Source organism: Chiloscyllium plagiosum, unplaced genomic scaffold (assembly GCF_037043375.1).
Source record: "Chiloscyllium plagiosum isolate Xiang-an unplaced genomic scaffold, Cpla_swu_hap1 HiC_scaffold_14, whole genome shotgun sequence".
NCBI classification, from domain to species: Eukaryota; Metazoa; Chordata; class Chondrichthyes; order Orectolobiformes; family Hemiscylliidae; genus Chiloscyllium; species Chiloscyllium plagiosum.
In genome coordinates, this window is record NW_028270152.1 from 24,166,283 (window position 1) to 24,179,588 (window position 13,306).

At 40.6% G+C, this 13,306-nt stretch overlaps 2 protein-coding genes across 3 annotated transcripts in view; one reads left to right on the forward strand and one right to left on the reverse strand.

Annotated features, from left to right (window-relative positions):
• LOC122558906 (uncharacterized) overlaps positions 1-13,306 on the reverse strand; it is a 177,988-nt gene that overhangs the window by 18,921 nt on the left and 145,761 nt on the right. The window contains exon 3 of one of the 2 annotated variants that reach the window (XM_087994175.1): positions 2,514-2,616. The gene's annotated coding sequence lies outside the window, so the exon portion shown is untranslated. Of the gene's footprint in view, positions 1-2,513; positions 2,647-13,306 lie in introns of those variants that run through there. The other variant, XM_087994176.1, reaches the window with a different exon arrangement.
• Positions 2,000-9,979, forward strand: surf6 (surfeit 6). The gene is made up of 4 exons (XM_043707851.2): positions 2,000-2,285; positions 6,061-6,228; positions 8,180-8,265; positions 9,080-9,979. Exons 1-4 carry the CDS (start codon positions 2,186-2,188, stop codon positions 9,764-9,766), a joined length of 1,041 nt encoding a protein of 346 aa, XP_043563786.1. The 5' UTR covers positions 2,000-2,185; the 3' UTR covers positions 9,767-9,979.

Genomic DNA, 13,306 nt, shown 5'->3' on the forward strand with positions numbered 1-13,306 from the left:
CAGGGAGAGTTTGAACAGACTGGGGCTGTTTTCCCTGGAGCGTCGGAGGCTGAGGGGTGACCTTATAGAGGTTTACAAAATTATGAGGGGCATAGGTAGGATAAATAGACAAAGTCTTTTCCCTGGGGTTGGGAGTCCATAGAGGGCATAGGTTTAGGGTGAGAGGGGAAAGATATAAAAGAGACCTAAGGGGCAACGTTTTCACACAGAGGGTGGTACGTGTATGGAATGAGCTGCCAAAGGATGTCGTGGAGTTTGGTACAGTTGCAACATTTAAGAGGCATTTGGATGGGTATATGAATAGGACGGGTTTGGAGGGATATGGGCCGGGTGCTGGCAGGTGGGACTAGATTGGGTTGGGATATCTGGTCGGCATGGACAGGTTGGACCGAAGGGTCTGTTGTTGAAACTTTATTGCTGGAACAGCACAGCAGGTCAGGCAGCATCCAGGGAACAGGAGATTCGACGTTTCGGGCACAGGCCCTTCTTCAGGAAAGAAGGGCCTGTGCCCGAAACGTCGAATCTCCTGTTCCCTGGATGCTGCCTGACCTGCTGTGCTGTTCCAGCAATAAAGTTTCAACTTTGATCTCCAGCATCTGCAGACCTCACTTTCTCCCCGAAGGGTCTGTTTCCATGCTGTACATCTCTATGACTCTATGTGTAAACAGTATTCATTGTTTTGCATTTTGCTTTACTCTAATCTGGAGGTGGACTCAAAATTCCAACTGAAATGAACAGATGCACAAAATAATGAAAAATGCTTGTATATTTCTTGTATATTGCTGGCCTTTATATCAAGAGGAGTATAAGAGAAGGGAGTACAAGTCAAGGTCTGGACAAATAAAGCCCTGGCTAGATCAGACCTGGAGTACTGTGAGCAGTTCTTGGACTTACCTTAAAAGTTTTTTTTCCCTCTGGCATTAAGAGTGCAGTGTAGGACAGCTGGAGGTGGGATTACACAGAATAGGGTATTATTTAAGGGTTGATCCACTCAATACTTTCAAGCTATTAAGGGGAACAGACTGAGCAGATAGCAAGAAACAATTTCTGTTCATTTGGAAATCTATGATTAGGGAGCATAATCTAAAATTAGATCCAGATCTTTCAGGGTAAATTACACAGAAAGGTTTTTTACGGTACAAAAGTGGCTACACGTAAAAAGATTTTCATTGGTTGTAAAGCACTTTGAATCATTCTGTGGTCAAAAAGGTACATCATGTAAATCTTTCTTCGAAGCTTGAAAGCTGTTCAGTGAACAGTAATTAGTGCTAAATCAACTACCTATAAATTAAAACTTTAGATTGATAGATTATAGCTAATAAGAGAAGATACAGAATATGATGCATAAATGGGTATATCAAATTATATTGCTAAATTGACCATGATCTTTATGTTGGCAGAAGAAGCTGAAAGGAAAATCAGCCTATTCAATTTCATACTATCTCTAACTTTTTCTTGTATATTGAAAGTAGTATCCTGTGTTTTCAAAGTTCCCTGATCACTGCGACCTCTCAGTTCTAGCTATATGGTATTTGTAAATCTTGTGTACTAACTATTGAAAGTTCAGTCTCATTTTTATCACATGGCATAAAATTAAAATCGATCATTCTTTTTAACTTTTGAAGAAGGGTCACTGGATCTGAAACATTGACTCTGCTTCCTCTCCAAAAATGCTGCCAATTGCTGTTGAGTTCCTCCAGCAATTTCTGGTTTTGGTATCAGATTTTCAGCAGTTCTTTGCTTTATTATTCTTTTTAATTTGTTGTCGCTAATATGTGGCATGCTTGCCTGTGCTGCTAATCAGAGGGCACAGTGGTCATCAGACTTGGTGTGAAGTGAATGGAGAAGCTGGAGGAGAGGGAAGCCCCTTCAACCACTCTTGTCCTTGACATCCTGCAATACCTCACGTCAGCCACTAGGACAGGGTTATGGGCAGTTTCTGACGCAATCACAATGTGCCAGGTGAGCGAAGCTGGCTGCAGAATGATGACGTAGAAGGCACACATGGGAGCGTGCGGGTGAAGTATTAAAACGGGATTGAGCCTAATATTAATTAACTGGTTCATCAGTACTTTTCGATGAGAAGTAGTCGTTACTGTTTTTAATCTGCTGCCCTCCAAACGCTTAGTTTTCCACCGTATCTGTACTTAACCCACTTTCATTGGGAAACAGATCTGGATCAGAAATGGCTGATCCCAGTCTCGCTGCAAAAGACCAGTATTTTCAGAGTTTGGGAAGCAAAGTGTGCGCATCTCAGAATCAGGAGCCGCGTAAACGAAAGCTGGGTAAGGAACGCAATACAAATCGTAATACTGAGGGGGATTTTTCTTGCTCCTGATTAACGAATGACATGGGGCGAAAGCGGTCCTGGTAGCAATGTTCAAAAAGTCAGGCATTGTAAAAGAAACTAATATTGTGGAACTCTCTAGAACAGAGAGACTTATGGCTTCATGAACATAATTATTTGCGTCACACGTAGACAGGATGGTTAAGAAGGCGTTTAGCACGCTTACCTTCATTGCTCAGACCTTTTGCGGGAGGAATTGGGCTGTCACGTTGACGTTGCACAGAATATTAGTCAAGCCTTTTCTGGAATAATGTGTCCGATTCTGGCCCCTGTTATTGGAAAGATATTATTAAGCTGTTCAGGGTTCAGAAGAGATTTACCACGATGTTGCTGAGAATGGAAGGTTTGAGTTAGGAGAGGCTGGGACTCCTTTCACCTGGAGCCTAGGAGGTTGAGGGATGACCTTTGTGAGAAACAAAGCTCACTCACTTCAATAATTTCAGTCCGAGACAAGATCTGAAGCAATCAGTATATTTATTATACGCTTGAAAGCGAAGTGCCTAAAATAGACACACCGAGTTTAGCAAGTACATATTTTATATAGGATTCACTACTCCAAACCCAGTGCCTATTACTATTGCTTATCTCTTGCCGTATCCGGCCTTGTGCATAACAAAGTACAAGTTTTACTCGGCCATTTCACCACATCCTGCTATGGCCCATTGTTAGGTATATCCTTCTTCATGATTATCTGCTACCTCCACATGTGCGATTTCCTTCCTTTCCCTCACCATATTGATCCTTATGACCTTTTAATTGGGGTTTGTTTTTGTGTTTTTGCAAAAGTGGGAAACAGATGCTTATACCTACTGCTTGCACAAGCATATCTGGCTTAACCTACATCCTCACAGCACCTTATCTATTTGTCTACCATTGTTAGCAGGCATGTTTCATTCTTGCATTTACATTTTAGCTAATACAAAAACAATTATATATTCCCTCCACATAGTTTTCATTGTTGTTGACTCAGCTCTTGGGTTGAAACAATTATACACTGGTGTGAGTGCATTTACCTTGCATAAGTAATTATGATTGCAGAAGTAACACTACTTTACCTATATCCCACACCTTATAGAGAATTTATAAAATCATGAGTATAGATAAGATGTCTTTTCTGTACGTTTGGGGATTTAAAGACTAGGGATTACGTTTTTAAAGTGAGAGAAAGATTTAAAGAAGATGGGGGGGGCAACATTTTTACACCGTGGTTTGCATGTGGACTGAATTTCCAGAGGAACTGGTGAGTGGGAGTACAGTTACAATGTTTGAAAGACATTTGGATAAGTACATGAAGAAGAAATGTTTGGAAGAATATGGGCTAAGTGCAAGTAGGAGGGACTAGTTTAAGCCACTGCAGGAGATATTTGCAGGACACAATTTAACAGGTGAGGATGATGCAAAATTAGACTCATTGCACTTAGCTGAACAGTATGACAGATGTAAAATTCTGAATTAAACCATACAATGTAGCATCTGTCAAAGAATAAACCCAAGAGGTCAATAACTTTAAAAGTTAACTATTTCCCTTTCGTAGATGCTACTTAACCATATCCAGCATTTACTAGTTACTCCAGCATCCACAGTAATTTGCACATTCACATTTTATAAATACAGAAGCAAAAGGTAAATTGGGATTGTAAAACCATGGCAGAAGTAAGGGTTAGAGATTGGTGGCTAATCTTTTTGGATTGTGGAATCTGGAAGTGTTAATGACAGTAAAATATTTTCAGTAATAGATGAATTAAAGCAAAGATAGTTGGAAGTACCATCTACAAATACAACTCACCTAACCTCCTCCCACAATACTTTCCAAATCCATAACGCCAGTGTCCAGATGGAAATTGGCAGCAGATGCATGGGAACAAAACCATCTGGAGTCTTCCTCCAAGCCATGTGCAACTATCACTGTTCCTTCACTGCTATTGTATAAAATCCTTGAACTTCCTTTCTAACAGCACTGTTGGTGTCCCTGTGCCCCAAGTTCTGCAATGGTCCAGCTCATCTCCACCTTCTCCAGCAATTAGGAATGGGCACCTTCTGACATCTCATGAAAGAATTTAAGATAAAAAAATCTTATTCTGATTATAGTTTGAGGATACAATAGGAGTATAATGGAAGTAAAATTGTGAGCTATAATTCTGGGAGGATGTTAACTTGTGAAGTCAGCTTGTATCATTCACAAGCTAATCTCCAGATTTCAGGAGAATTATGCACAGACAGTGAATTCAGGAACTGTTTAATGGACAGAATCAATAGGTGAATTGTTGGCGGTTATCACTGAAAACTGGAGAACAGGAGGGTTGGTTTAATTCTGAAGTACATTGATAAAAATTAACCATTTAGAAATTCTGTAATGAAAATACTGAACATAAAGCTGGAGTAAATAAATCAAGATTTAACATTTTGTGTTGAGGCCCAGATGCAGTGTCTCTCATTGAAACAACATAGAACGTTACAGTGCAGTACAGGCCCTTTGGCCCTCTGTTGCAACGACCTGCGAAAATCATTTGCTGCCCATCTAACCTCCACCATTCCATTATTATCCACATGTATATCCAATGCCCATTTAAATGCCCTTAACGTCAGCGAGTCTACTACTGTTGCAGGCAGGCTGTCCCACGGTGCTACTATTCTGAGTGAAGAAACTACCCCTAATATCTGTCCTAAATCTATTACCCCCCCCGCCCCAAATTTAAAGCTATGTCCCCTTGTGTTAGCCTTCACCATCCAATGAAAAAGGCTCTCACTGTCCACCTTACTTAACTCTCTGATTATCTTACACATCTCGATTAAGTCACCTCTTAACCTCCTCCCCTCCAACGAAAACAGCCTGAGTTCCCTCAGCCTTTCCTCATAAGACCTTCCTTCCATACCAGGCAACATCCTGGTAAATCTCCTCTGAACCCTTTCCAAAACGTCCACATCCTTCCTGTAATGCGGTGACCAGAACTGCACGCAATGCTCCAGGTGCGGCCTTACCAGTATCTTGTACAGCTGAAGCATGACCTTGTGGCCCCGAAACTCAATCCCCCCCAACAATAAATGCCAACACACCATATGCTGCCTTAGCAACCCTATCAATATGGATGGCAACTTTCAGGGATTTATGCACCTGGACACAGATCTCTCTATTCATCTACACTGCCAAGAATTTTACCATTAGTCCAGTACTCTGCATTCGTGATACTTCTTCCGAAGTGAAATACCTCAGACTTTTCCACATTAAACTCCATTTGCCACTTCTCAGCCCAGCTCTGCATTTTATCTATGTCCCTCTAACTCACAATATCCTTTGGCACTATCCACAACTCTGCCTATCTTATTTACTAAGCCATCCTTCAATGCCCACATCCAAATCATTTGTATAAAAATGACAAACAGCAGTGGCCCCAAAACAGATCCTTGTGTCACACCACTGGTAACTGAGCTCCAGGATAAACATTTCCCATCAACCACCACCTTCACCTCCCCAAATCCTTTGATCCCTTTAGCACCATCTTCTTTCAGCTAGCCAATTTCTGATCCAGTTTTCTTTTGTTTTAAATTCTGATGAATTATATACTGTTTCTCTCTTATACAAAATGCAGATAATTTTAAAGTTACTGAGTGGAGACTAACTTGTAGAAATATTCAGGTGATGCTGTTAATTATTAAATGTGAATTAAATAAAATCAAGTCCTGTTCAGGTTGTGTGGTTTTGTTTGTATCTTTAGTTTCTAAAAAGGAGGGCTCAAAAGCTCTAACCCAACCTAAAAAGAAGAAGAGGAGGAGAAGAAAGGAAGCTCTAAAGGAGCTGAAACATTTTCAACCAGTGAGTGGGGGTCAGCCTAATACCGTTCAAAATGGAGTGAAAGTGGACAAAATCCAGCAAAATACCAGAGGTGTGAGAATTCTGTCTTGCTATGAGTATTGTTTCCCTGTTCTCCACTGAGGTAGTGAAATTAATCTCCTTTCACAATTTAGGTACTTAGATTAAATTCTTTTACACTCTTTATTATCATTGTTACCTCTAGATTCCAATATATTCCTGGCTGGTCTCTTACATTTTACCTTCCCATAGACTGGACGTTATCCAAACTCCAGTGCCTGTGTATTGATTCACAGTGAGCCTTGTTCACCAAATACCTCTGTTCACCTACCCACATTGGCTCCAAGAAAAGCAAGCTTTGATGTTAAAAGTCTCATGCTTGTTTTCAAAACCCTCTGAGGTCTAGCCCCTCCTGAAATCTCTAATAAATACTTTTAATCAACCTATTTCAGATGTTAATACAATACCTGTCTGGTGCAGGTATAACGTGAATCCTGACCTTCCAGCTGAGAGATAGGGATATTACCACTGCATTGCAAGAGCCCCAGTACTGGCTAACTGCAGGCAGTTGTAACTGGTTTAGTCTGGAATTATGACTGATATGGACTGAAGGGTCTGTTTCTGTGCTGTATGACTCTGACTGTAATATCCCTCACAAACTTTTGTGTTTTCCTCTAATTCTAATATCTTACATATTCCTATTTAAAATTACTATGCTATTAGTGGCCACGCCTTTAGATTGCCTAAGTCCCAAGCTTTGGAATTCCCTTCCGACATGTCACCACCTCACGTTCCTTTATAAAAACTCTTAATACTGACTTTGTCCAAGTTTTTTGTTATCTGACTATTACCTCCTTATGTATCTTGGTGTCGTATCTTCATTTATACTGCTCCTTTGAAGTACCTTGGGATGTTTTATTATGCTATATAAATATGCCTTTGTTTATTCCCCATCCTCATCTGCTCCCAGCACACTCATGCTTTCACCTTTACGTCGAAAATATAAATGCAGAAAACAGGAGCAGGATTAGCCCATTCAGCCTTTTGAGGCTGCTCTGCCATTCATCATGATAATGGCTGTTCACCCAACTCCATAGCCTGTTCCTACTTTACACCTCCCCAAATCCTTTGATCCCTTTAGCACCAAGTGCTAAATCCAACTTCTCCTTCAAACCATAAAATATTTTGTCCTTGATTGCTTTCTGTGGTAGTGAATTTTACGGGCTCCTCACTCTCTGGGTGAGCGGTTTTCTCCTCACCTCAGTCGTAAATGATTTCCCCTGTGTCCTTAGATTGTAACCTCTGGTTCTGGACCCCACAACTGGAAATCCATCCTGCATCTACCCTGTTCAGTCCTGTTTCTAGGTTTCTATGAGATCTCTCTCCATTCTTCTGAACTCCAAGTATAATCCTAACTGAATTTTTTTTTAAAAACCTGAACTTGTATGTAATTCTCATCATCCCAGGAATCAGTTTAGTAAATCTTTGATGCACTCCCTTTATAGTAAGAGTATTCTTCCAAAACTGCTCACAACGTTCCAGTTGTGGTATCACCAATGCCCCTGTAATTGCATGATGTGGAGGAACCGGTGTTGAACTGGGTGGACAACGATAAAAATGACATAACAACAGGTTTATTTGTAAGCACTAGCTTTCAGCACTGCTCCTTCATCAGGTTGTTGTGGAGCGGGACCATAAGACACAGAATTTATAGCAAAAGATTACAAATATTTGTTCAGTGTCTCATTTCAGTTGCATGATGCTGTAATGTTTTGATGTAAATTCTGTGTCTTTTAGTCCTGCTCCACAACTACCTGATGAAGGAGCAGCGCTCCAAAAGCTAGTCCTTCCAAAATAACCTGATATTGTGATTTTTAACCCTGTAATTGCAGCGAGACATCCCTGCTCCTGATTATTTTTGTATTATCATATTGTTTTAAAGCTTTTTCTACATAGCTAATCTACGTTTAGTACAGATGTAATTGGTGAATATGATATGTTATAACTTTAAACTTTCCTTTCAGTCAGTGAAGTGAACACAAGCTCGTTTTCAACAGTAAATATTCTTCGTCAGAGACTACATGAGAAAATCCAAGAAAGCCGCGGTCAGGTAAATTTTGATATGCCTTACATTTTGTGTGCTGGGTATATTTGGAGTCACTATTGGGTCACCTAGTCAGTCAGTTAGCTCTGAAGTGAATACAAGTTAAGTAACTATTAGTTTGGAAAAAGAAATTCAAATTGTGTCTAAATGCAGTGAAAGACGCTTAACTGGATTTGGATTGAAATATTATTGATTGAATGAATATCAAACTTTATCTGTTTTTAAACTTTAATGTTTACAGTTCCCCTGGAGAATTAATTAACCAATGCTTTTGAATTTTAAAGTATATGTAAAAAGATTCAAAGATCTGACAGTACAATTCTGGGTGCCACAAAATAGAATGGGATTATTGAATGTATATTTTGAATTGTTTTTTTAAACTAGTAATAATTTCACGGTATATAAAGCTTTTTGCAGTCAGAGATGTCAGATTAGAATAGTCTCAGTTAAATAGTAACTTTACAGTCTTGACCCCCCCCCCCCCCAGCCAAAATTCAAATCCTGGCAAAATATTTGACTGTAGAGACCTTTGTTAGAAAGGGTCTTTGTTTTTTAATTTGTATTGGATTCTGGGAGACTATAATTGTGAAAATGCCTCCATTTACAGGAGACTAATTTAATACCAAGTAATTTGATAAGTAAATGGGACAAGTGGAATGGCATGCAATTTATTGAGAGTAATTCTAGTTTTTTTGTCTGTATTCCAAGCAAACTTTATATGTAGTCTACATAACTTTCCAGCTATTCACTACAGATTTTCATTTACTACCTTTTCATTACTCTGTCATCAATTGTGTCATGTCTTGTGTTTTTTTGACAGTGCAATCCAAAAGGCTTGCTTCCTGAAGAATTAGAGAAGAAACGGCTGCACAGAAAGCGTGAGAGGGAAAAGAAAAAACAGAAACGGAAAGAGATGCGAATGAAAAAAGAACAGCAAATTGTCCAGGAAGATAGTATTGCAGCAGAGGCTCAAGATACAGAGAAAAAAGACACATCGAAGAAAATGGAAAATCAATTGCTCTTCAATAAAGTGGATTTGCCATCTGAGGTAGTTAAAGACAAAAAGATGAAAAGAAAAGAGAAAAAACAGAAAATTAAAGGTGGCATCACACCTCTCACTGGTAAAAACTACAAACAACTTTTATCTCGACTGGAAGCCCAAAAGAATAAGATTGAAGAATTGAAGATTAAAGATGAAAATAAGGCAAAGGAAGTTGAAATGAAGATGAAGTGGACCAATGTTCTGTACAAAGCTGAAGGCCTGAAAATTAAAGACAATGAAGAATTGCTGAAAGCTTCACTAAAGCGAAAAGAAAAACTCAAATCCCAACGGCAGAAGAACTGGGAAAAGCTAACAGAACATGTTGTTGAAAAGATGCAGCGTCGTCAAGATAAGAGGAAAAGAAATATAATGCAAAAGAAGCATGCCAAGATAGAACGGAAAAAAGACAAGGCAAGAAAGAAAGGACGTATTCTACCTGAAGATTTAAAAAAAGCAAATCTTTGAGAGAAGAGTTGAATTTTGTATTAACATAAAATAGTCTCAAACCTACACTGTGACCAATTTTTGTAAAGCATTGATATACAATGGTGTTGCTCACTAGTATTTTATTTACTGTATTATATTGAGTAAAGGATCCTGGCACTGTTAAATATGTTACAAACAGATTTTCTATCAACATTAAATATTTCCACCTTCATAAATAGTAAATTATTTGACTAATCAAGTATATAATGGCACAGTAATATTTTCTTGCAGGATAATTCAGTTCATGTAGCTGAATCAAATTCTGCCCTGATCAACGTTTGCTGTTAAGAGTGAATGTGTAAATAACGGACTCTTTAATGCGTAATCATAGTATCCCAACACTGTGGAAGCAAGCCGTTCAACCCATCAAGTCACAATCTCTGAACAGCATCCCACCCAGACTCAAACTCCTACTTAATCCCTGTAACCTTGCATTTCTCATGACTAATCCACCCAACCTACACATCCCTGAATGCTCTGAGCAATTTAGCATAGCCAATCCACTGAACTTGTACAGCTTTGGACTATGGATGGAAACCACTGCAGGCACAAGGAGAACGTGCAAACTCAATGTTGGATTCAAACCTGGCTCCCTGAGGCAGCAGTGCTAACCATTCAGCCGCCCTGGCCTCTATACTCCTGATAGACGTCATTGCTTGTAGCAGTGAGAGTGGAAATTAAAAATAATGACTGACTTGGCAAGATGGCGGTGATTCAGTAGAACTGCCGTGGATGGCTCTACCTAACAGCCAAGGCATATTGGTGTTTTTTTTAACCATCCCCGGCCAACTTTTTTTTGTTTGATTGCATTACTGAACATTGCCCAGGAATGTCTGCAGCCTGTGTTCCACATTTCCAAAAGTATGCTCCAGAACTGCCTCACCCACAAAGAGAGTGACAAGGCCAAAATGACTACAATTGTCACCTCGCCCATGTACAATAGCTCCACCCTCGCCAACTTAGTTGGAGGAATTGTTAATTTGAACTAACAAACAACACATTTGTTGACAATTTGGAGTGGGCAGGATGCCAAAAGGAAAAGGAGCGAACAAACATCAGCAAGGAGGACACTCTCCTGCAGCACTTTGTATGCCTGTGGCCGTAGCAGCAGCCCCTCCCGAATCCCCCCTGGGGGACCAGACGGGGACTCAGGAATTGGTGGCAGTGAGACTTAGTGCGAAGGTTGAGGCTGCGATCAAGGAGATCCATGCCAAGGTCCAACCCATTGCTTCCATGCTGCAGAAGCAGGCCCTTGGGGAGCAGGTGGAGGGTCGAACCACAGCCTCAGAAGTGATAATTGAGGCCTTGTTAGGACAAATCCATATACTGAAGCAGGAAGTGTGGGCCTTACGCGATCAGGTCAGAGGGTGAATCTTCAGATTGTCAGGCTTCTGGAGAGTGAGGAAAGTGGGCAGCCAGTCAGCTTCTTTGCAAGCTGGCTGTCGCAGTTCCTGGGCTTTCAAATTGAATCGGGACGGCTGCATATTGAAAGGGCGGTGCACAGGTCTAGTCCGGTACAGCACCCCCGCCCGGTCTTAGTGCACATCTTCATGTACAGGGCACAAGCAAAGAGAGATAGAAGCCTGCAGATCACTGGGGGAAGATCCACAGGCACTGCTGCACAAGGGGTCAAAAATTACATTTTTCCAGGATTTCTCAGCCGCTGTAATTCGAAAGAGGAAGTTCTTCAATGAAATTAAAAAGAGGCTGAAGAACCTGGGTATCCAGTATTCCATGAAGTACCCTGTGGTGCTCCATTTCAGCCACGAAGACTTAGTTTATATCTTGGCGGATAAAGCCAAGACCTTTATAGACACTTGAAAATAGACCGATTGGTCTGAAGAATACCGTTAATGTTCGTCCTCTTTTCCTTCTTTCCCAGTGTTTTCCATTTTCCCTTATTTTTCTTTCCCTAATTTTTTTTTTAAGAAAACAGATCTTGGAATATGTTGTTCCTATTATATTTTTATAACTGGATTTTATTATGGGAAGTTTTGTGGGCATCCTTTGTTGAATTCCCTTTTTTTTGTTCTTTCTCTCTTTTAGTCATAAGTAGGGATGACATGAAACTGGAGATGGGTAGAGTGCTTATCCTGACTTTTTCTTTTTGTTGACTTAAGGATCATTTCCTTGTTTATTTACTTTTGTTTGCCTAAGGCTGGGGCACAGTCTGGGCCTGAGGGAGATGTGCAGGAGGGACGTGTCCCCTATGGACAGGGGAGAGTGTCTTCCATTCAAAGTTTTATAGTTGGTTTTCTTTGTAGTTTTTTTTGGTAGTAATAGCTGTTTGTAGTTATGATAGAATAGTTTTTGTATACACAATTCGGCGACTCTGAGTCTCCATTTACTTATGCTCGGCATATTTGCAAGCAGGGTTCTCCCTCCTGGCGGTTCACGGGTCTCTGAAAGGGGATATGGCTAAGTGGCTTGTTAAAGGGTGCATCTGGAACGTCAAGGGAAATCATTCGCCTGTTAAAAGGGAAAAAAGTGCTTTCTAGCCTTAAGAGGGAAAGGGTTAACTGCCCTGTTGCAGAAAACCCATCTTAACGATGGGGAACACCTGAAGTTGCAACAGGGGGGTTATGTTTGGGTATTCTTTTCATCCTTTACTACTAAAAGTAGGGGAGTGGCTATACTTATGCAGAAAACCTTCCATTCACATTATTAGAGCAGGTGAAAGATGAGCAAGGGCAGTTTGTGATACTTAAAGCCCTGATACATGGGGAGAAATATGGCATTTTAAATATCTACTGCTCTCCAGCGCATCCCCTCAAATTTTTGATTGATGCCTTCTCTAAGCTGAGTGCCTTTGGAACACGCACATTATTATAGGGGGGGGGGGGGGATTCAATTGCCTTTTGGATCCAACAGTGGACGGGATGCCTAGTGGCCCCCCAACAATTTCTTTGCAGGTCAAGCAGGTGACTGACTTATGTGAGGAGTTGGGACTGGTGGACATTTGAAGATGTCTTCACCCTACCAGCAGGGACTTCACCTTTTTTTCAAATCCACATAAATGTTACATGAGGATTGATTTTTTTATTTGGCTCCTTCGACCCTTCTGGTTTCGATAATGGGTTGTAAAATTGGGAATATTACTATCTCTGATCACACAGCGGTATATTGGGGGTTAAGGCCAAGAGTGAGGTGCTTGGTTTGCACCACTGCCATCTGGATCCTTTTCTCCTTAAGGATTCCAAATTTGTGAAATATCTTTTGAGGGAGTTTTGGGAGTTTCAGGAGTTCCTGACTATCAACCCAGGCACGGCTAGTAGTCCTTCTATGCTATTGAAGACCGCTAAGGCCTTTGCTAGGGGATTAGCTATTTCCTATTCGGCTAGCCGGAAATGACAGAAGGGGGAACAGCAGCGTCTACTTGAGACACAGCTGAAAGCCGCTGAGACAGCATATTTTGCGAGGCCTTCAGTGACTAAGCTACAGCGAATCACAGCCCGAAGGGCTGCCTTGAATTCAATACTTACACAAACTGCAAAGAAATCATTTGCTTTTGTTAGACAA